Below are 23,722 nucleotides of genomic sequence, written 5' to 3' on the forward strand. Positions count from 1 at the left end.
CAAGGGTCAGAGATATTTGCAATGAAACCAAAACATTCTCAACTTTTGGTAGCATGACAGAGCATCACTTTCACAAACCTAGATGCCTATAGTAGTGAAAGGTGTAGTGGTAAAGAAAAACAGGAAAGTCTTCCCTACATAATTATATTTTTTAGCTTTCAGCACACAGATTTGCCTTGTAAATATTTGATGGGTCTCAAACCAAACAACCCAACCTGATCTCATGAAAGAAGATTCCACCAATTTTCTGTGAAAAATAAATAAAAAAGCACTCAAATTCAAATCAGGTCGTCTCATTTATTTTTTCTTATGTACAAAAATGAGATCATATATAAACTTTACACCGTTCAAGATCTATTTTGGAAAAAGCAAATAACCAAAAACTTCGTTCTTCACATTTCTCTAGGACTTTGTACATTATGTACACATTCTTCTAGTCACATATCTTATATTCATCAAGAGAGTTTCAGAAGTCAAAATAAATACATGACACTCCTCAGCACAGAGGATGAAAGTCACAAATATTCTTCTTTGCCAAACTGACATGACAGATCTTCATTCACTCAATTTCTGTGAAGCGTGCAAACATGGCTTTCCGGACTGCATCCTTGTAGGTATCTGAGGCTGAGAGGCTGTAGCTGCTTCCTTTAGTTCCCAGACCGGCTCCCTTCGTTCTCAACTGAGCCTGCAGGCAGAGAACAGGGTTCAAAGTTAACCTTGTATGGAGCGCGAGTTGACAAAAATTCACGACAAAGGAAATGTTTTCATTAGTGCTTGCCAAAAAATGTTAGAGCATTCTTGCATGTTTTTCATAAACGATCATACAACACCTACATTCACAACTACACTCCTGCTTATCATACAAGACATATTTAAGATTTGTGTTAAAATGTTTATCAAATACTAAATGTAGCATGATAACATGACATAGAATAATGAGTCGTACCTCAATAGGCGTTGTGATGCCCTGCTGGTTCCTACCCAGACCTTTGCCTTCCTTCCAGCCCATGGCCTGCAGCATCTTATTGCCGATATTATCGCTGTTCAATCCGTCCTTTGTGGGCTGTTCGTAATTTCTGCAAAATCGAATGGTGCAACGTGCATCTTAATATTGATAATGCACTTGTATCGTCATAGTAAACACCTCACAAAACACATTGTGATCAAATAAAACACTTAAACTTACACAACAGGTGTTGGCTGGGTAAATTTCCTTTTCTTGGGTGCAGGGGGTTCGGGGATACCGTATTTCTCTCGTCTCTCAGCTGCCCTGTCTCTGTACTTCATCTGTTCAGAACCAGGTAAAAGGGACATGCGTGTCAGCAAATTCCAGGAAATACTCTTTAAAGGGGTCATATAATGGTACATGCACTTTTACAAGTTGATTGTACTGAAATGTGTGTACACAACCATCATAAAATGATAAAAATCCATCCAGTGTTTTTTTTTTAAATCATCTTATATTCGTGTTCCTGCTGCACCTCCAGAAGAAGTGAGTAACGTTTTATTAACCTTTATATTAACATTTATATTAATCTTTGCAAATCGCTTTCTGCACGCTTCACGATGAATGGGGCTAAGGTTTACACTCAAGGTACATTACAGCATGTTTTCTATGTACTACGTTCTCAATATAATTCATAATTCCATGTTTATGATGAACAACGCGTTATGGTTATTGTGTTACAAACGGTGTACGCACAGAACAGAGGGGCGGGGTGAGCAAAGCTCATTATCATTTAAAGACACATGCACTTAAACGGCGTGCTGAAAACAGAGCTGTTTTTGACCAGGTAAAATGAGTGTTTTCTTACAATACTAACGAGAATTTTTAATTAAAGTATATTACAGACTTTTAATTTAGACCCTAAAGAATCATATTAGCTTGTACAAAAATGGCATTATATGACCCCTTTAAAAGAAGGAAGTTTGGCAGCGTGTATTTGTAATGAGGTTTCACACCTCTGTCTCTTTCCTCTCCAACTCTTCCAGTTCTGCTTCGCTCAGTTTCGATCTCCTGAGAACCTCCAAGTTTTGCTGGAAAACACAGACATATGATTATATAAATACGGCAAAGTCGATTTTCATATTTTCAGAAGTGACGGAAACGACTCAAATGGCGCTGAGTAATTACCTTGTGCAGGTCTGAGAGCTGCTGATGGCGGATCAGACCTTCTTTATTGGGGAACTGCCTCCGGCACAGCAGGCACGCCATCTTCTTCCAGTCGGTCAACTTGTCCTCCCTGTCATCTCCCTCCATGCACTCCTCCGGCTCACTGTCGCCGCTGTACGCTGCCACCAGCCCCACCTGTGGCGCAGCAAAGGGAGGTGAACAAATGAGCTCACGCGACTTGATAATCTGACATGTTTTGTAGTGGTGCGGTGTATTTGGCACCTTTGATGAGGAGCTCTCTTCTTCTGTTGCTTTGGACGCCTCTGTTACAAGCCTCTCCAGTGCCCCTGCCTGCTAATGTGCAAAGAAGAACACCGTATGAATTATGACAAAACCACCACCATCATCATAATCGTCAGAGAATGCAATGTGTCTTCAACAATACCTTCTTCTCGAAGAGTGTGAAACCAGCATCAGCTGCCGCCGCCTCCTTCCTCTCCTCCTGACTGACGGGCTGGAAGCTGCCCTTGAAGTTTTCTTTCTGTTTGTTTAGACTCTTGGCCCAGCGCTCCATGTCCTTCGCAATCTGACACACAGAGATAGAGGGATTTTTAGCACTAGTGAAGGACTGAAATCAAACTAGATTTTTCAAACATAATGCTAATGCAAAACTCGCCGGCATGTTGTTAGGGTGTCAAATAGTTGCTAGGACATTGCTAAAATGATGGCATTCTGAGTGGGTTCGCAAACTTTTATTACCTGCTGAGCCGTTTTGCTCTTAGGTTTCTCTTTCTTCTCTTTGCCCTCTTTCTGAGGAGTGGAGGCAGCGTTCTGAGCCGCATTGTTGGCGTCCACCGCCGGCACGTAGGCCTGCTTCTCCCCGTCCCAGTACAGATACTGCTGAGTCTGGGAGTTGTAATAGTACTACAGACAGACAGAAACAACGTTTAGAACCCTCTACAAGTTATGAAATATAGCATTATCTTGCTAAAAAAAAAAAAGCATGGGACACATACATGCGTGTTGGCGTCATAGTACAGGCCAGTGCTGGGGTCGTAATAATACCCAGACGACTCATCGTACTGATATGATGAAGTGTCTGGGACAGCTAGAGGACATGGGAAAATGGCAGAAGAATCAGAAACGACCTGTAGCATCATGTCTGTCTTATTGGATGGTGTGAATTTAATGATCTGATCTTACTGGCTTGGTTTTCCTGAGAGGTAGCGGTTGCTGTGCTGACTGCAGAGGCTGCTGGGGTGGAAATGGTGGAAGCGGCTGTGATGGGTTGGGCTTTGCCATCAATCTGTAACATCTGACAAGAAAATGACATTAGAACGATCATTACACTAGGACAGTGCTTCTCCACCTCTTTTACTCCGAGGGCCCCCATTGTCAAAGACAATATTTGAAGGATCCCAGCGATATTTCTGGTAATTTCGCTGTAATGACAAAGCTGCTTGATCTCAAACTATTTTTATTTATAGAAACTAGGAATGGCAACACATTAAACAATTAAATAAATGATAAAATTACAGATTACATTTAATTACAGGCATTAATGCCCAGTTTCACAGGCAAGGCCCAGACTAAAATGCATGTTTGAGATGTTTTAACTCAAAGCACCCTGCATTGATCTTAAAATATGTCAGTGACATTGTTTTGTCTCAAGATGCACACCAGCAATGTTTTTTTTAAGCATTTATAACAATTAAATGTCCTAATTGACCTAATAACATAATTATAAATAATTTAATTATAGAAGTTTCAATAACAATGGTTTTTCAAGTGGTTCGTGATTACTTGGGTTTTTACAAATATTTCTCACAAACAGGAATTTCAACCCAATAAAATATCTTTCAGGTTGATATTCCTAGAAATATATTCTCATTACAAAAAAAAAAATACCATGACTTTAAGGCCCCGTTTACACAAAGGGAAGACGCAGATATTTCCCTGCGGTTTGGCCTCTTATTTACACGAAAACCCAGTTTTTAATCACAGAAAACGATTATTTCTAAAAACTCCGGCCAAAGTGGAGATTTCTGATAACGCCGGTTATGTGTTGCCGTGCCAACTGGGAGAAACGGGGTTTTAGGTTCTCAAATGTCACATTATGCGATTCTGATTGGCTTGCATGGCTTTATCCTTCTCCCTACACTGCCGCCCATATTTGCATAGTTATGATGGCTCTCGCCGACGACGTATTTATGACGACGAGTTGATGTAAATTACAACTTTTTTTTAAAACGATGTTGTGTGCACGGTGTTATTATTGAAAACGGAGGAGTGGAAATATTCGTTTCTCTAAATACTCGGCTGTGTGTAAATGTGGCCTAAGATTTTATTTATATCCATGACTTTTTCCATGTCTAGAAATCACACTTTAAAATGCCCTGATATATCCAGGTTGATAAACTTGATACTTAAAATTGCCAGTTGTTTGAGGGACTGGATTAAAAAAAAAAAAAAAGTAAATAAAAATGATTGAAAGTTACAGATTTTTTTTAGCCATTTAAACTCATTTCAAAGCTTGTTTCGTCTTATTTGAAATCATTTTAATTGATTTAATTGAAAACCTAGTGGGTCCGGGCTGCCTGGTTAGCAACTGATATATATTCGTAGCATTAAAAAAAAAAGAAAAGAAAGTTACCTGAGTAGTAGGTTGATAGACCTGCGCAGTCTGAGAGATCACCACTCCGGTAGCAGCAGGAAGCACCTTCACACCTGGAGCCGCTGTAAATCAAAACACATCACAGGTTTTCACGTTGTAAACAGCAAGCACCACTAATACTTTTAATACAAAAGATCATGTTGATCTGGGGAAAAATGTCGACCTCTAACCACCCATTATGATTCTCAAACTAAACTGGATACAGACAAAGCCAGGCAAACGTTACCTCCAAGTATGCCATTCGCCTGGGAAGGGTCCACAGCTCCAGCCTGCTGCTGATAGTACGCCTGGTACTCCTAAACACAACAACCCATCTTAGCTTGGTACTTCAATGTTAAACTGATTCACATAAATGGTGTACTGCACAGATGGTGCAGTCAGCTGACCTGTGAATATGACACATATCCCTCCTGTAGGTAGCTGTATTCTGATGTCGGCTCCACACTCTGCTGAGGCTGTAAAGTGAAATGTAGTCAATTAAATCAGTCATGCATGTATAATTCTGCTTTAACATTGAGGCATGGTTACTATAGAGTTGTTCGTACCTGACTAGAGGACCACTGAGCAGCTGCAATGGCTGTGCTGGCGACCGAAAAGGCACTAACACGGTTCCCATCTGGTAATAACAGATCCCTGAGGAGGGGAAAAAAGGCTTTTTAGTGAACTGAATAATTAATCAAGCTTCTGAGCAAGACAACTACAGATAACAGCATGAGGATATGAGTGAGAGGTACGTACTTTCGAGCACTCTTGGCATAGTCGACTCCAATGGTCTTCCCATCCAGCTTGAGAGGTGGCTGTAAGCCTTGTAGGATGGTTAGGAGCTGTGATGCTTCCTGCAAAACCACAAACATCATCAGAATGTGCTAAGATCATGCAAAAGTACTTAGAGCTTTCAGCACTGCAAAAAACACTGGTTTCACTTAAAGGAACAAAGACCATTTGATCTTTAGAACAAAAGAGATTTGTATAGACTGAAGAAGGGAGAAAATAGGTACCAAAGGAGAGGCAAGTTGGACGAAGGCAAACCCTCTGTTCTGGCCCGTCTGTTTGTCCTTAATGAGGCGGATGTTGCCAGGCGAGAGGTTGGCGAAAGGGGCGAGTGCCGACAGTATGGCTTCAACAGTGGACTGAGGGGCGATGTTCCTTAGGATGATTGCTGTCAAAACATGCAAACATGTCGATGTGAATGCAAAAAAAAGTACTGCACATCACACTGGTGGTTATACCAGTATCAACCAACATTGCTATTTAAATGTCAGTCTAGAAATTGGGCAATTTTGGAGGCCGATGATATGCAATTGACATTTATTACGCATCCCTAACGCAATGGAAATGTCCTTACTATCGCCATAGTAATCTCCACTGGGTTGGGTGTCTGTGGTTCCTGTGGTGCTGCTGGACTCAGAATCTGAAAATAAACAAAGAACAAAAGCACATTGAGTTTCTTTAAACACAGTAGTCTGATTCAAATCACATCACTGCCCCAATAAAAAGCGTTGGGCACATCATTAATCCTACAGTGACAAAATTATAGGCCAAAATGAGTATTTTGTTTTTAAATGATTGGCATTGATGAGGCAGATACTGTAAACGATAATATAAGGGGTTATTGTGTTATTTTTTGATGCCTGATTTGACTAACAAGATACAACTCTGAAAGGGAGCCATAATATCAGGTACTAGCGATAAAAAAAAAAAGATTAAAAAAAGCAAATACCACAATTATGAGAGAGATATAAATATTCATCACTATCATGTTTTAGTTAAGAAAACTGTAGATGACAACAACTCCACATACATCTTAGTAAAAAAAACAAAACAAAAAACAACACATGACAGTGTTTGACTGGACCATCCGGATGGGTGCAGACAGCGGTTTCCTTCTCCGGGATCTACTTACCCACTTTAGCTGCGCCACACCTGAAGCACTTCAGCCTTCTCCGGAAATTGTACAGGCCACACTGCAAGCAACCGGTCATATTGTTTTAATTGACACTTCTGCTATGTGGCATCAGGTAACAAGCACACTACAGTGGCTTGAACACTTACCGTGGTGGACACCATTTAAGATCTTAGCTTGAGTCACTTATTTTCTACAATATTCATCATTTATTTTAATGCCTGCATCGAAAAAAAAAAAAATCTTCATAGGAAAAAAAATAGAATATACAATAACTTTACCTTATATACACACACACACACTACCGTTCAAAAGTTAGGGGTCAATAAGATTTCTTAATGTTTTAGAAAAACATGTCATGCTCACCGGGGCTGCATTTTTTTTTTATAAAAAATATAGTATAAACAGTAATATTGTGAAATAATCCAATTTAAAATTCCTTTCTATTTTAATATATTATTTTTATTTATTTTTTTCTGTGATGGCAAAGCTGAAGACTTCTCTGATAAAAAAAGTAGTTAAAACATCTGAACAATAGTGTAAAGAAATATATATCCTTTATACTGCGTTTCATTTTTTTAACATCCGATGAAATTCCTGAATGAGACAATTACAATTTCATCATCATGAAACAGCTATTTTAACTTTAGGCCGGCTACACACTGGCTGCGTGGCATGAGCATGTCAGCTGCGTGGCGAGTCCGTTTTTATTTTTTATTACGCCTATTTTGCCGTCAATACTGCCGACGTTGTCTTTGCTGTATCAGTAGGCTATATATTTATGTTTAACATGAAGTATAAGCCTTCCACAACTCTCTCCGCTTCAGACACGTTTCTGGTGTGCAAAGACATAGAAAACAGCACGCAGCTGACACGCAACAGAAACGCCACGCAGCCAGTGTGTAGCCGGCCTTAGATTTGGGAAGCCCATGTAACTTACTGAGTTGCAGAGCCAGTCCTCAAACTTGTGCCGGTTGTTGCTGTAGTGCACGGCAACACTCTTGCCTTGAACGGTCAGCAGTTTCTGGAAAAGGAAGAAAAGGTTTGGTTATTTCCTCTCTTGCGAAGGCTTGATCTCAGCCCAAGAACAACCACATTAGCCACGAGGGTTTAGGGTGAGGATCGCCCGGGAGGGTTTAATGTGTAAGATGGTGTGTGTTTGGGACCCGAGTGTCCGGATGGGGCCGGAACAGAGTGTAAAAAAAGGCACTCCTTTCTTAAACGGGATGGGGTGGGGTGGGGGGGGACTTTCTAGACGAGGCATTTACTTTCTCTGCACAAAAGATCTAATTACTATTAAAAACTGGCGAGATATTTTAATGCTGATGTCCATGAAATGGGATGTTAAATATAGCACCACACTTCACTTCTACTTCTAGACTTGAACAACATCACACAAAAAAAATATCAACTATGAAAAACACTTTTCAATGCACTGACAATTTTTAGCTTAAAACCCATTTGAGTCATTCAAGTCACATCTGAACTGTATTATTTATCGCTTTCCCTCTTAAAAATCAGTGCTTTTTCTTTCTTTCTTTTTTTACCCATGCTAACAGAGTTCTGGTAAAAAGTTAATAACATGACTTAGGAGAAAAGCCAGTGTTTCCATCAAATGGCTCTTCTATGTTTTGGTCACACCTTGCCTTCAAAAACAAGAGTTCTGGTCCATTTCTGTCCATATAGTCTGCTGGGGCAGCAACTTTGCTTTTTTCCCTCAGTTTGTCTTTTTGTAATCAAATTGCATTATTCCCCAGGGCAAAAGCTAGACTTGGTGATTAGGAAGCAACCTGATTGGTCTCCATCCATCGGGTAGCAGCTTGCAAGTGATAAAACTCCACGAAGGCGAAACCTCGGCTTATACCTAGAGAGGCATTCAGATATACAGACGGGAGGCGTGTTAGTTTAAATGGTTCAGTTGTACAACATTCAAACTCTGTCACAAACTGCTTCGTGACCCCCTTGACCCAGAGAGGCCAAAGAGATGTAGGGGGGGTTTGCCTGGAAACTTTTACCATAGCAACAGCACCTTATAATATTCTAGCTGTTGGTCTAACGATGATAAAGTAGGTTGACTCAATAATCAAAAGCAAACAGTCATAAACATAGGTGAATCTTAAAATAATCTTTATGAGACAGATGCTGCCATTAAATAAACTCGGACGATCTTTTATATGCGTGTACCTACTTAAACAAGATAAAGAAGATACATGACTGCTTCTACGCTCATGTAACTTAAATTGGCACAAATAAAACTCTGCCAATTTTGCGCCACACAAAAACTTACCTCCAAACATGTATCTAATGTGCAACAAATTTCTTAACTCAGTAGCCTGAAGGGTAAGCCTGGTCAGATAACATGTTGCTATGGCAAAAGGCGTTTGAGCGGAAGCAGGTTGGCCCAGCGGACACAGGTTTGTTTGGGAGGGGAAGGATCCGCGGTACATCAGTCTCACCTGTTCTCTTTTTCATCAGCCTCACGTCCATCGGCTTTGGCCCCTCCAGCTGGTCAATGGCTGCTCGAATCTGTGGATTACAAGGCGAAGTCAGATAAAGTTTGTTCAACCCCAAGCCAATTTCATTTAGATTTTCACACTGAAGTCCTGAATAAAAACAAACTAGTTAGTTTTAGTTAAAACTAAAAACTTTAAAGATGCATTTCTAATAACAAACTAATTGTTATATTTAAAAAAACTGGTTAGAATTTATTTTACTTAATTTATTTGAGTTTTGTTCTTATTTCATACATTTATTAAACCTATTATTTATTAGAGCTGCATGATTAATCGTTAAAAGATTGCCAATGATTCAAACACCCATTCGATCTTATTCCTAAATGAGAATTCACCTGTGTCTATTAAACCTTGGACAAGCACAATCACAGCGAACATACAGATCTGTGTTGGCGCTGTCGCTGAACCAGAGAGAGCAGTTGTCATGTATAGGTATAAAACAGCTCCACAAACTCTGTTACAATAATTCAAGTGCTTAGTAACCTTTCTGTCATTTCACAGTTACAAACAATACTACATGTCTCGGCATAATCTATGCTTGAGGCTAAGATTGTGTTTAACTAGCGTATTGTGTTTAAACCGCTAAGTGCCTGCACTGTCTGCAAACTTCGCGTTCTGCGAGTAGCGACTGCAACATAAGTCGTCTTCATGGAGTCCGTCTCCTTACAGTACCTCAACCAGCTGAATTCTCGCAGCCAGTCTTCCCGAAAATGGTGGGTTCGGGCCTTTTTCGCCACACAAACCTCTGACTCTGAATCATCATCCGACTGTGACACTGTAGACTCTGGCACTGGCACACTAGCCGCAGGTCGGAACAACGCGTCAATAGTTTGCTTGCTCATTGCTCAGACTCACACAGCAGGTTGTAACATTTGTCTCCGTCTCCTTCCCACAGACGTTTACGCGCACTCGATTATTTCTAGGACCCTCCCCCTCCACACATTAGACACTTACAGTGGCCATTCCCTGTTCTCCTCACACTCATTGACCTGCCACACATTCCGGATTCATCGACGCGCCCCTTCCAGGTTTAACGTGTATATATATATATATATATATATATATATATATATATATATATATATATATATATATATATATATATATATATATATATATTAATAAAAAAAAAAGAAAAAAAGGGGGCAAATTTACTGGTCGCAAATGTGCGACTGGATGTAAAATTCAGTCGCACACTCTCAAATTTTGGTCGCAAAATGCAACCATTTGGTCCCAGTCTGGAGCCCTGTCACTAGCAGGAGGCAACAAGGGATTGTTAAAAAAAATGGCAGTCTAAATACTCTCGGTCTTCCTACGAGTCCACAAGTTAGTGACCTAACACCGCTTTGACAGTCGGGAAGAAGTCTGCTGAGGAGCTCGCTTCAGTGCAAAGGTGAGCATCGAAGGCGCAGATCGATGGCAAAAGGGCCGCTGGCGAGCAACCTTCTGAAACCAAAAATGACAAATGGGACATCCTGGTCTTGTGGACTTAATGGACACACGGTAGCCAATGCAAGTCCACAAGACCGCAAGTGCATATGAAGGGTGCCTTTTGGGACAGGGCCATTGAATCATTCATTCAAGAGATTCGTTCAAAAACAGATTCATCCAGTAATTAAACAAGTGAAGTCTTTATGAGCGAGTCATTGAATCATTCATTTAAACAGTTTTTTTTTTAAATAACTAATAAAAGTTTTAAATTGACTTTTTCCAGAACTTCTAGTTAATTACATTTTATTTTGTCTATTCAAGACATCTTGATCTCCATTTAAAATTAAAATTCATGATTCTCAATTGATCATGCAGATTTATCACTGCAGACATTTCCATAATACGCTTTTATTAGTTCAGGGCCTGGAATATTTAATAATAATAATAATAATAATAATAACAAAATAAAATGTAATAAATATTCTAGGCCCTTATTTAAAAAAAAAATCTGATCACAGAAATGTATGAATATACTTAATAGTAGGGGTGACCCCGAATAGTCGAATATTCGATGCTTCGATAGGAGGAGCCTGATTCGACTACGGATCTCATGGTCGAATCTTCGCAGAGGTGTTATGAAACGAGGATCATGCCCCTTTGGCTATATGAGGGCGCTCAATTTCACATAGAACTAGCTTTTATGTCAATACGTTAACATTCAGCCTATTATGATAATGCTGTATATAAAAATGTGCAAAGAAAGAAGCTTTTAATAAATATTTTTTAACGTGCGTGAATAAATCCAAACACCCCGTGACAGATTTAAGTTTCACTTTCGATCCGTGACCGACAGAGGAGCGTCTTCGCGGCAAGGATTTAAATCTTTAACAATGTCTGGGATAAGAAAATCTAAAGTGTGGATGTACACCATCAGAAAGGATATTCTCCAAGGCTGGATTTAGCATCAGGAAAACCATTATCGCACTTCTGCCGGCCAACGTTAACACGTTTCACGCATAGACTGGGTTTCACGTTAGAATGTATTTTATCCGCGCGCACAATTTGAAAAGACTCCAACGGACACAGACAGAGTGAAAGACTGGATTTGTTCTCTCGATCAGGTAGGGTACAAGTTATTTCAAAACTTTTCAGCCGGTTCTAATTTGATTTTTGGATGCTGTGAACATTTTTAGCTAAAAAGACTGCCTCCAGTTTAGCATTTATTGCTGTTTCTGCAGTTAAAAAGACAATGTTGAAAATTCTGGCTACTATCGTTATTTTAATAATTTCTTTATTTTTATTTTATTTATTAATCTGTCAGGGTTATCTAATCTAACTATTTGTGGCTTGTGTTTTGAATATATGTTCCCCTGCACTTTAGGCATTTTGCACACATTTGCTCCTCATCTTGTGACTTGATTCTAATTTATTTCGTTTTGTATTTTTTATTTATTAGAAAGGTATAGGCCTATTCTGTTCTAATTTAATTTTAGTAAATTAATTGTTTATTTTTTCGGTGCATCGATGTTGTGCTGTAGGCTGGCCTGCTCGCACAGGTAATTTAGCCGATTTAATTTGATTTGCATGTGAAATGCAAATCCTGTCTGCAGTGTGGCTTTTCTGGAGTTATGTTATTTCTTAGTTTTATTGATCCAAAATGTTTTTATACATTTTCTTCTATATCTTTGTGTGATTTTCTGTACATCGCGGCTTTGAAACGTTAAAGCCCCGCCCCCATACACATGATTCGACTATTAGTCGACTATAGGCAAGACATGACGATTCTGATTCGACTATGAAAATCCATAGTCGGGGACAGCCCTACTTAATAGTAATGACAAAAAACATTTTTTTTATATTGGCTATATTCAATACAAATTTTCCATTATACGATTGTATTAATACCGGCTTTTTAAAGATTTTATTTCAATGCAAACTTCATAAGACCCTGTTTTCTGACCGTTTGGGGAAAAAAGACAAAGGACTTACATCTGCCTCTGTGGTGTTCATGGGCAGACCCCGGAGCATGATGGTCTTGCTCTCCTTCTCGTCAGCAGGGTCTCCTCTGTAATCATGCTCAGAGTAATCTCCATCCGAGTGGTGTCCGTCATCAGACCCGTCGCTGCTGCGCCGTTTCCTTCCTCTCTGTAACACGGATGAGAATTAGTAAAGTGAGCATCTTTCTATATCAAAACATCCAATAAGCATTCATATTGGCAAGTCCTCACCTCAGGACTGTCCCTGCTCCAGTATCGATCACCTCTGTCACCACGTTCACCATCGTAACGGTCACTACTACGACGATCATCACTCCAGCGATGAGAGTCGTATCCGCGATCGTCTCGATCTCGACGGTCCCTGCGGTCGTCGTCGCGAGACTGTTCAGAGCCGTACCTGCCGCTGCGTTCTGTACGGCTAACCCTAGAGTTACAACAAGAGATTATGATATTATGACGTTCAATTTAAGTTGTGAGTAGGGATGTGTCCGAAGCCGAATACTAGGTTTGGAAAGGAAATGACGCATTCTACGGTGCCCCTAAAGGGACATGTTGAAGAAAGGAAGAAAAATAATAATACAACACCTGGCAAATAAAATAAAAAAAAGTCACAGTTTGGATTTAAATGGGCAAATGCTTAAGAGTCTATGATTTGGATCATTATTGCAGTGATTATTATGTTTATAGTTTGTTATATGTTTGGCAACAGTTCTTCTAACCCTAATTGATGCAGTGTGTAGCTTTTCATTTCTTAAACAACCATGTAGGAAGACTCATCATGGCCATATTCCTGGATGACACTGTCAAGATGCATCAGGCTCAAATTGTGAAAGAATGGTCGAGGAGGAGCATGAAGAATTGTCAATAGAAGATCTTGACCAAAAATGTATGCACCTCATGATGGAAAAATTATCACGACATTTATTTCCATCAAAAGGTGCATAAATGTTTGGGTCAAGATCTTGTATTGACAATGCAAGAGTCCAGCACTCTGTAAAGCCTCCTCCAGCACATCCCAGACTTTCAATGAATTTAAGCTCTGGACTCAAGAGGTGTCAATTCATGTGTGAAAATGATTCTTCATGCTCCCTCACAACCATTCTTTCACAGTTTGAGCCTGATGAATCTTGGCATTGTCATCTTGGAATATGGCCATGATGAGTCTTCCTACATGGTTGTTCAAGAAATGAAAAGCTACACACTCCATCAATTAGGGTTAAAAGAACTGTTGCCAAACATATAACATGGTAATCATTGCAATAATGATCCAATCATATACTCTTAAGCGTTTGCCTATTCAAATCCAAACAGCGACTTTTTTGTTAGCCGCAGTGTATATTTCGCTTTCATTTCTATAGTTGAGTAATTATATTACAATTTGAGGGCATTATTTGAGGGGTTTTGAAATTGCGTTTGACTGCAGGCTCACTTTTTACTTTCCAATTCACAATCACACATACTTTGAATATAGGGAGCAGCGGTACTGACCACATATTTTACAAGATAATATGCCAATGATGCTAAGGATCTGTTGCGCACCAAATCCTCCGACATGGTCCTGTCAGTCATCTCTCCTCACTATCTTCATATAAGTAAAATCTGATGTAATGCTACCGCAGCAAGCCTAACCATGTCCCTTCCTGGGTTTTGTAGGACGCGTTTTTCGTGCCTTTCCAGATGCGGATTTGGGCTTCGGGCACATCCCTAGTTGTGAGAATATTTACCTCATCAAGTCATAAAACACTGACCGTTTATCTGCACCCATCTTCGTTTCTCAATACAAGGCCTGTTAAAAACGTGCAGAACAAATTGTTATAGTGTTGCACATAATAAACACAAATTATATGAAATGACAAAGCCTTGTGTTAGAACCACAAACGTATAGGCTCTTGGTTCAATTATATAAAGTACCATGGTACTACTGTGTTTTCTATTGTACATGTACCATGGTATTCTTAGTACCATGTATATAACATAACAGTTACCGTTTGATAAGATCACAGCACTTGTTATAAGTAAAACACTACGATACTTTCATATATATATATATATATATATATATATATAGATAGATAGCTGCTAGATAGATAGATAGATAGATAGATAGATAGATAGATAGATAGATAGATAGATGGATGGATAGATAGACAGAGAACTGAATGCATTCTTGAATAACTCGGTTTTTACATGGCAATTCAATGTAAGTTACTTAAAAGAATACCATAGTACATGCCCGTAAAACACGGCATTACCCATATATGTTGAAAACACATGCTATTTCAATGGTACATAACATGGCTAAAAAGCCTGTGGTAGTAGTTTTTGTTCGTGTGGTCTTAATTTACGTTATGTGAGAAGTTCAGTAAGCTACAGGAAGGCACATCAAAATGGAGACTGTGTCGTCGTGTTGTCGTTGAAAAAGGCGCAAAGAACGCCACGAAACAACGAAAACTTACCAAATATATTTCAACGAAACACTGAAGTGAAATATTTCTCAAATATTGAGAAGTGCAATGACTGCCAACAGATCACCTCTCTCCCAAAGATCACACTCTTGGTCAGATCATTCGATGTCATCTGCAGCTAAAATGGTCTACAAGCTTCTCCTTCCCAGAATGCATTTAGATGGGATGGTGACGTGTTGTTGTTGCTGTTGCATGATGGGAAATGTAGTTTCTTTCAGACGTTTTGGTAGATCGCTCCTCCTCTAATGCCCATCTGTGACATTTGATCAAAGCAGGTTAATAAACTACTTGACTGAGAGTGAGAACCTAGAAGTTGGCCCAAGACAAAATTTCCTCATGTGGGATAATAAAGTTTTACCTTACCTACCTTACCTTAAGTAGGCTACATAATTTATTATATATAATATATAGGCTATATATTCTTCTCGTTTTTGTTGTGATGTAGGCTAGGCCTATGCAATGGTGGTTGTTGTTTATATCAAGATTGTTTAAATACGGACATACTCAATCAGAAGATTAGCTATTTGACTAGTCTAGAAGTATATAAATAATTATTTATAATATAATTTATTCTTCTCGTTTTTTTCTGTTAGCTTTTACATATATTTTTTTGATAACAAAATTATTTAAATACAATATTTTTGGACATCCTCCTCTAACGTTCTGTGAACTCTTTGACTAACTGAAAATAAAAGTTGTTTTATGGTGCTTTTTGCATAACAAGCCTAACAAAAATGTGTTTTATTACGAATATATTTATATTTCTTAAGAATATTATTAAGAATGTGCTTTAAGATAATTCAATAATTTTCTTAATTTATAGCCACTGGATAACAAAATTATTTAAAGGACTATTTTTGACCATGTAAAGGGAATTGCGCAATTATGCTTCCAACGCAAATCACATCTGCTCAGAGAAACTGCCAAAGAAGAAAAAACACCTGAAGTGTGAGGTGTGGTTTCTCTGGAAATATTTAGGAAGTGTCTGAAACGAATCGATTCAATTTAACGAATCGATTCGTTTGAACTCCCCAAGAAACCATTCGTTTTTAATTATTTTGAATCTTTATTCAAAGGTTTCCCCCTTAGTCAAAGTTTACGTTCATCTTAGTGTTACAGAAATGATGCTGTATACCACTATGTTTTCAATTAGATTATATCCAGATCGCATCGAATGCTGTGTAGTTTGTTTCACGTCTCTGCAGTCGAATACGCTGGGCGAATCGGTTCGTATGAATCATTGAAAACAAGCGATTCTTTTGCCAAGGCGACAACTATTGGAGAGTCTAGTGTACTTCGTACATTACGACTGATAATACGTGGGCACTCGAGTACAGAGATAACACTCTTCATGCACTTATTAAAGGAAGCAGACACTTGAAACTGCCTAGAGGGAACATACTGACATTTTGTTACATAACGCTCTCAATACAAAAATCTTGACTCTCACGGATTCATCAGTCCGCTGATGATGAGGAGAATGATGGTCAAAAGAGAATGACAGGTGAGTAAAACTCCAGTCACAGCCTCATACGAGTCATATTGAGTTTTACATTTTAATGTCAGTGGATGTATTCTATATAGATAGTTCTGAAATTAATTTATTTGTTTACAGGATACCAAGAATACCATATTATTTATTTGTACCTTTTTGAAATTGTAAATAATCCAGGAATATGTAGAAAAACTTTATTTTGGACTTGCACTATGGTAGTACCATGATATTCTTGGAACTACCTTTAAGTAGCCTAACATAAATACTATTTAAGTACCATGGTATATACTAAAGTATCATCTACCCTCTCTGTACCATTGTATCCTCTTCACATTACCTTTTTTTTTTGTAAGGAATTACCATGCTATGTATAAAATATGATAATACCTTTGGTACTTTTAATATGACTTGTGGGCAAACTTGTTCCATGAGTTATACAGCTTTACTGTATTAGTCCATTTACTTTGACAATACAAGACCTGTTTAGTTACTTCCAGAACATTGGATTAATGAGCATATTAATAATTAACAATGCCTTTCTTTATGCAGAAAAACGGTTCATGTTTTGTTTTGCAGGTGTCTATGAATACAGCTGTCATTTGAATATTGTTAGTGTGCAACAGTTTTCATTTCACCCACCGAATATTATTTTGCATATGTTTTGCATGAACTACGGATGGGAGAACTGGAAACAACAGACCTCTTGATAAAATAACGATATCTGGGTAGTTGAAAAATAATAAGGACATGACATTACAATAACATTACATAACATTCAATATTTATTTCTTCATTCAAATGTATTCAAATATAATTTTTAAAAATAAAATATGAATATAAATTATTAAATATAAAACTGCATGCATAAAAATTATACAAGACTAGAAAAGTTTAGATAAAATAAAGCACAATATACTTTGCATTTTAAGAAACACAACCCCCTGCTGTCTGTATCAAACCTCCATGGCAATATAAATTTTTAACCTGGAAAACCGAGTGGAGTTTTTAAACCTGTGCTTTTCCTGGTTTAGTAAGCTATTGTTGATTGTCTTTTTGGTGCGGCCTCACTAGACTCACATACATTCAGAGTATAATCGCAAACACATGCAAAGAGTTTTTATTCAAATTTGCTACAACAGCTGAAGTTGAATGACCTGCAAATTTGCATAAGATGCTTGACCAGTGCAGACTGACCTCTTGGCTCGAGAGAGTTTGTTGATGTAGATTTTAACAATTTATTATTATCATTATTATTTGTTCTTTTAACTAGTAAAAACAGAAGCAAGCATAATTTTGCATGCTTAAAGCCTATATCTAACTAATTCTCTTTTTGTCTCCAGCTACCACGTTTACATTGGAAACTGCTTTTCAGCTCAACGCCACCCAAGAACATGCATGCGGCAACCAGACACGTAGGGACAGCGAAGACTTCAAATATATGGCATACACTATCACGTACAGTGTTGTATTCCCTATTGGATTCATCAGCAACTTCGTGGCTTTGATTGTGTTCCTGCGTTTCACCCCTAAGAAGTCTGCCAACACGGTTTTTATGACCAACTTGGCCATTTCAGATGCTAGCTTCTCCTTGACTTTGCCCTTCCGCCTGGTCTACTACTTCAGGGGCGGTCAATGGGACTTCCCAGACTGGTTTTGCCGCTGGTGTGTATTTTCCTTTTACGTGAACCTGTACACAAGCGTATTGTTCCTTACTGGCCTTAGTGTACTACGGTACTTCGCCGTGCTTCACCCCATTCGCCACAAGACCCTGGCCACGGTGCGGCGAGCCAGTCTATCATGCTTTGCGATCTGGATATTTGTGGCCTTCTTGTCAACGCCGTTCCTCATGTCAGGTACTTTAAAACGGGAGGATAAGATTATCTGCTTTGAACCCGGGAACATCATGTCATGGAAGCGCATATTTATCTTGAACTATGTGGGGGTTTCGTTTGGATTCGTCATACCGTTTATTATAATACTGGTCTGCTACGGCTGCATCTTCTCCAAACTCGTCAAAGGGCGGAAAATCGGGGCTCAAAAGCGGATCACCCGCCGACGCTCTGTGTATTTGATCGTGGTTGTCCTGAGCACGTTCCTGCTGTGTTTCCTACCATATCACATCATTCGCACGGTCCATCTTCACGCCATTGTTTCAAGCCAGGACTGCCAGGTCAGACAGTACCTCCTGAAAGTTCTGGTCATCTCGCTGTGCATGGCGGCATCCAACAGTTGCTTCAATCCCTTGTTGTACTACTTCGCAGGAGAGACCTTCCGCAAGTCAGTCCGTAAAGCGTCAGGTCGAGTAACGCAAAGTTCGATCAATCACAGTGGTTTCTACCCATCTATTCGACGCCGGAGCCAATCCGAAACCTGTCAGAGGACAAGAACCCAAAGCTTCACTGCCGTACGCCAAGACTGTCTGCCATGTTCCTTAGACAGGTCCTGTCTGGTCATGAGCAAAAAGAAGCCTAAAGACTGCGTGCCTGAAATGCAATGCAAATCTTCTGACTCTGCAAAAAGCATTGATGACTGACAAAGGAAAGTCTATAATGATTTGCAGTAGTAAAGAACAGAGGAAGAAATCGGAGTGTGAAGAATAGATGTCTATTGTTGTCATGAATAAGCAAACTCAATGCATTTCTTTTTTTTCCCTTTCACTTCTCAACCGTGAGACTAAAATGTTTAAAGATGTTGGGCATTAGATAAGTCTAGGTGAACCTCACACAACATCAAAAATGGCTCTTTTTTTTTCTTTTTTTACTGTTTATGCATTTGGCAGATGCTTTTATCCCAAGCATCTTACATCAAATTCAAGGAATGCATGTTCTTGTTCGACTCACCCAGGCACACTCTTAAAAATAAAGGCCACAGAAGGGGGTTTTCATAGCAGTGCCATTTTGGTCTTCAAAGAACCTGTGTAAAGAACATTTTAATAATCTGAAGAATCATTTCCACTCTAAATAATCCAATGGAAAGGTTCCAAAGGTTCTTAAAGGTTCTTCACGGAACCACAGATGCCTGTGATACAGAGCGGTTGCAATCACACCAGGATCGAACACTGAAGCAGTAAAAAACACAGGTGTTAAGAGCACGATGAAAACAACAGAACTGCTACGTACTAAAAACAGCACCAACTCCCCGTCATAAAAAATGTAGGCTGGAGTTTTACTGCGCTCAAGCGGCGCTAACAAGAACCTTGTTCATCTCTCGCTAAACTCAGTCTGACCATTAGCTCTCCCTCCTACTAGTGACAGCAGCCTTACATGCATATTTATCCTGCTCTTACTTAACTGGAACATACCATTTTCAATATGATTAACCCATCACCATATATTTGAATAAATACATAAAATGATGATTTAAGGGATAGTTCACCCAAAAATTTTAATTAAGTCATTTACTCACCCTCACGTCGTTCCAAACCTGTATGAATTTCTTTCATTGGACCCCATTGACTTCCATAGTATTTTCTTCCTCATAGTAGTATGGGAGTCAATGAGGACCATTAACTGTTTGGGTACCAACATTCTTTAAATTATCTTACTTTGTGTTCAGCAGAAGAAAGAAATTCATACATTTCAATTATCCCTATAAGAACACAAGTTAAAACAAATATCAATACATGAGACAGATAAAACACATCTGTACACACAGCTAATATAACCTTAAAGGTGGACCTCGCTCACTCTCTGCTAAAACATAGAAATAAAACAGCGAACCCCAGATAAATATAATAAATGAACAATACAGAAAAACGTACACAGGAAATGAAAGACTGCGGTCTCGACATCTTAATGGCAGTGAGGAACTTTTATTTGTATAATCAGTTCCATCATAAACCAGTAAAGTCTGTTTGAGAAGATATTTAATAGTTAAGTAGGCTACTTTTCATTGTTACAAGAGGACATTGTGTAAGGCACAGAAATATTTTTTTCCACACAGGAAGCTGTGAAGAAAAATGATTTATCTTCAGTATCTTCATTTTATCCCCAAATTGGGTTAAATTAAGACTTTGAATCTCCTTCTTATCAAATAGATAGACATCTCACATGCCTCTACTAGACATCTACCGACTCAAAATCTGTTCAGATTCAAAAATCTGCAATCAAACGTCAGAAATCTTAATTAGCTCAAACATTTCCCATATAAGACTAAATTCCCAAATCTATGGTGTCTTTTTTTTTACTAAAAACTTTTTACCCAATCTAAAACTCCTCAGATACACATCTGTGCCAAAAAGTTGCCGTTCTAGTCCAGATTCCTTGTTGTGTTTTCTGCTGATTGCAGTATTTGAAACCTTTATCAGCATATCAGAAATTCTTAATTGTATCATTAGATTATATAAGTTCCGAAAAAGACAATTTTCAAACTTCAAACAATCAAACTCCATTTGAGAAGAATTTCGGCAGAACATTTGTTGGCTCGCTGTATAACTGTAGTCAGTATGATTGAAGATGGGAAGAGCGTGTGATTTTATTTAAACTTCTACTTCTTCTAAATAACCACATAATAAGGTTAATCAGTCTTTTAGCATACATTATTTATCTCATAGGCACATTTGAAGAAATTATATCATTTTTGATTTGTAAACAACATTTTGTATTTATTTTTCTGTTGCTCTATAGGCCAGTATTATCAGAGCCACCTCAGTGCTTTCATGAAGTAGTTTTACCACTGTACTTTTTTTGTACGTTACCACATTTTCAATGTCTTATTTCTTTTTACTTTTATTATTATTACTACTATAGTATTTTTATATTCTCTTCATTGTTTGTTTCATTTCTATTTGGAAAACTGCTTGTAAAAATCTATTTGTAAAGCACTATGTGCAAGAAGGTCATTTATGAAATCCGTTTCAATAAAGTCAAAAAGCTAAATTATTGGTCTTGTTTTACTAAGTAACTAATGGTGCGTTGAAGTCATCTCGTATAGATCGTATTTACGAGTTGAACGCACTTGAACGCCACCACAATGTCGTAAATACCAGTGTGGGGAGCTCGGGATTTTCTCTAAGCTCCGATCTTTACGAGTTGGGGGCGTGTCAGTGATTAACATGGCGGAATACACAATACGTAAAGATATTTAGCTGTGATATTGTCAGGCTTTTCTATTTACAGCGCAGTTAGGTTAGCTAATCGCCAACACAGAATATGATAGAATTATAATATAACTATGCAACATGTAACGATGAGTTGGCAGTGGCTTCATAAATTAATTAAAAACATAAAAATACAAAGTAGCCTACACCTGATGCACATTTCTTTGTTCTTCATTTTCTAGAACAAGAGTTTAAGAACCTTACTGTATTTTTATGTAATTAATTAAGAGAAAGTACACAGCCATCTTGCTCCGACGAAAGTGACTTGAACGCACATGCCATTATTATAAGCACGACTTCCCACCTCGTACGTACCAGGAGGACTTGAATGCACCATAAAACAACTGTTTTAACCAGAACCTGAGGTTAGAAGTGCTCAAAAACTGGTGTATACTGTGTAATTGCTACACTAAAGAAAACTTTCTGCCTTAAATTTTTAAAGGGATACTCCACTTTTTTCGGAAATATGCTCATTTTACAACTCCCCCAGAGTTAAACAGTTGAGTTTTACCGTTTTAGAATCCATTCAGCCGATCTCCGGGTCTGACGGTACCACTTTTAGCATAGCTTAGCATAGATCATTCTGATGAGTCCAGTAGCATTTCTTTCAAAATGACCAAAGAGTTTCAATATTTTTCCTATTTAAAACTTGACTCTTCTGTAGTTAAACCGTGTACTAAGATCGACGGAAAATGAAAAGTTAGAGAGAAACTCTTTGCTCATTTTGAAAGAAATGCTACTGGACTCATCAGAATCAATGATCTATGCTAAGCTATGCTAAAAGTGGTACCGTCAGACCCGGAGTTCGGCTGAATGGATTCTAAAACGGTAAACTCAACTGTTTAACTCTGGGGGAGTTGTAAAATGAGCATATTTCCGAAAAAAGTGGAGTATCCCTTTAAGTACAATCAGCTTGGATGTTTAAGTCATTTCAACATCTCAACTTAGTTTGATGAGTTAAAGCAATGTAAAAACGTGTTGTCATTACTTATTGCTCATATTGTTTTTACGGTATAGGCCTACATTTTTATTTAAAAAAATCTGTAGGCCTACACTATTTATCATTTTTTCCCTCAGTAGGAGTCATTAACTCCTCATTCACAATACTACCGTTTGAAACCTTTATCGTACCGTGTGTGTCCCTATTTGTTTTTTAATAATGTGTACAATTTAAGTAAACGTATACAGGAAGTAATTCGCTGGTATTTGATTTCTAACAACATCTTGTAAACTCGATTGTTTCCAAAGGAAGTAATTGCTAAAGGCATCTTCCAAACACATGGTTCGGCCCGCATTCTTTTCCTAAGAAACAGGAATCGATCTGTAAGATAAGGTGTAATTGGACTAAAATCACTTCCTTTGGAGAAAACAAAACAGAAGAAAGAGAAAACCGATATCTGACTGAGAGAAGGCACGCGTTTCAGTTCATATCTTAACTCATCTAAACATTCTTGACCACCAAAAGTGTTTCTGGGTGGTGCTTCTGCTGAATAATAAAAGCACTAGAAATATAAATGCAGCATTGAGAGACACGGAAAGGCTCATGTTGATATGATAGCATCATGCTACAATTATACAATTACCCATCCATTCAAAAATACCTGAACCTTTGACCATGTCGCATGATTGGCTGGTTAGATTATTTGCATAATGAGCAGATGTAACTAATTACATCATCTGCTTTTCCTGAAGATAAGGCCAAGTGCTGTCAAAAACTAGACTATTGATTAAGAAATAACACTGAGCAGTTTGTCGAAATCTTGTACATACGTTTTAATAAGCCCATTGATTACTTTCAGAGCAATACCAGGTCCCTTAAAAGGAAAGTTCCCTTAAAAATCAGCATTTTTGTCATCGTTTACTCGCTCTCATGTCATTCCAAACCTGTCTGACTTCCTACCGAGGAACATAAAAGGAGATAATCAAGTCCCCAAATGTTCTTCAAACTATCTCTTTCTGTGTTCCACAGTTGAAAGAACAGAGTAATGTTGACTGCTTTTTCATTTTTTTTGGTTGAACTTATGAGAAAAGCC

At 38.3% G+C, this 23,722-nt stretch overlaps 2 protein-coding genes across 4 annotated transcripts; one reads left to right on the top strand and one right to left on the bottom strand.

Moving 5' to 3' along the window:
- Nucleotides 1-277: 277 nt before the first annotated feature.
- Nucleotides 278-15,273, bottom strand: rbm5 (RNA binding motif protein 5). Of its 3 annotated transcripts, none has more exons than XM_084427073.1 (25): nucleotides 15,088-15,273; nucleotides 14,356-14,417; nucleotides 12,863-13,055; nucleotides 12,624-12,779; nucleotides 9,147-9,216; nucleotides 8,481-8,554; nucleotides 7,631-7,714; nucleotides 6,691-6,751; nucleotides 6,133-6,198; nucleotides 5,786-5,946; nucleotides 5,526-5,623; nucleotides 5,333-5,420; nucleotides 5,174-5,242; nucleotides 5,014-5,083; nucleotides 4,767-4,849; nucleotides 3,317-3,428; nucleotides 3,130-3,221; nucleotides 2,873-3,037; nucleotides 2,559-2,699; nucleotides 2,396-2,467; nucleotides 2,135-2,308; nucleotides 1,963-2,037; nucleotides 1,187-1,287; nucleotides 947-1,076; nucleotides 278-685 (listed from the first exon to the last, which is right to left on the bottom strand). In XM_084427073.1, exons 2-25 carry the CDS (start codon nucleotides 14,394-14,396, stop codon nucleotides 560-562), a joined length of 2,502 nt encoding a protein of 833 aa, XP_084283199.1. In that variant the 5' UTR covers nucleotides 14,397-14,417; nucleotides 15,088-15,273; the 3' UTR covers nucleotides 278-559. The 3 variants fall into 3 exon arrangements, with proteins under 3 accessions (XP_084283199.1, XP_084283200.1, XP_084283201.1); XM_084427074.1 differs by having other exon boundaries at nucleotides 2,396-2,464; nucleotides 15,088-15,252; XM_084427075.1 differs by having other exon boundaries at nucleotides 14,380-14,417; nucleotides 15,088-15,250.
- A 1,240-nt stretch (nucleotides 15,274-16,513) lies between these two features.
- On the top strand, nucleotides 16,514-20,311 carry cysltr3 (cysteinyl leukotriene receptor 3). The gene is made up of 2 exons (XM_084426553.1): nucleotides 16,514-16,600; nucleotides 17,932-20,311. The coding sequence occupies exons 1-2, from the start codon at nucleotides 16,594-16,596 to the stop codon at nucleotides 19,122-19,124; spliced, it is 1,200 nt and encodes a 399-aa protein (XP_084282679.1). The 5' UTR covers nucleotides 16,514-16,593; the 3' UTR covers nucleotides 19,125-20,311.
- Nucleotides 20,312-23,722: the final 3,411 nt, after the last annotated feature.

This window comes from Rutilus rutilus, assembly GCF_951802725.1.
Source record: "Rutilus rutilus genome assembly, chromosome: 12".
Lineage (NCBI taxonomy): Eukaryota > Metazoa > Chordata > Actinopteri > Cypriniformes > Leuciscidae > Rutilus > Rutilus rutilus.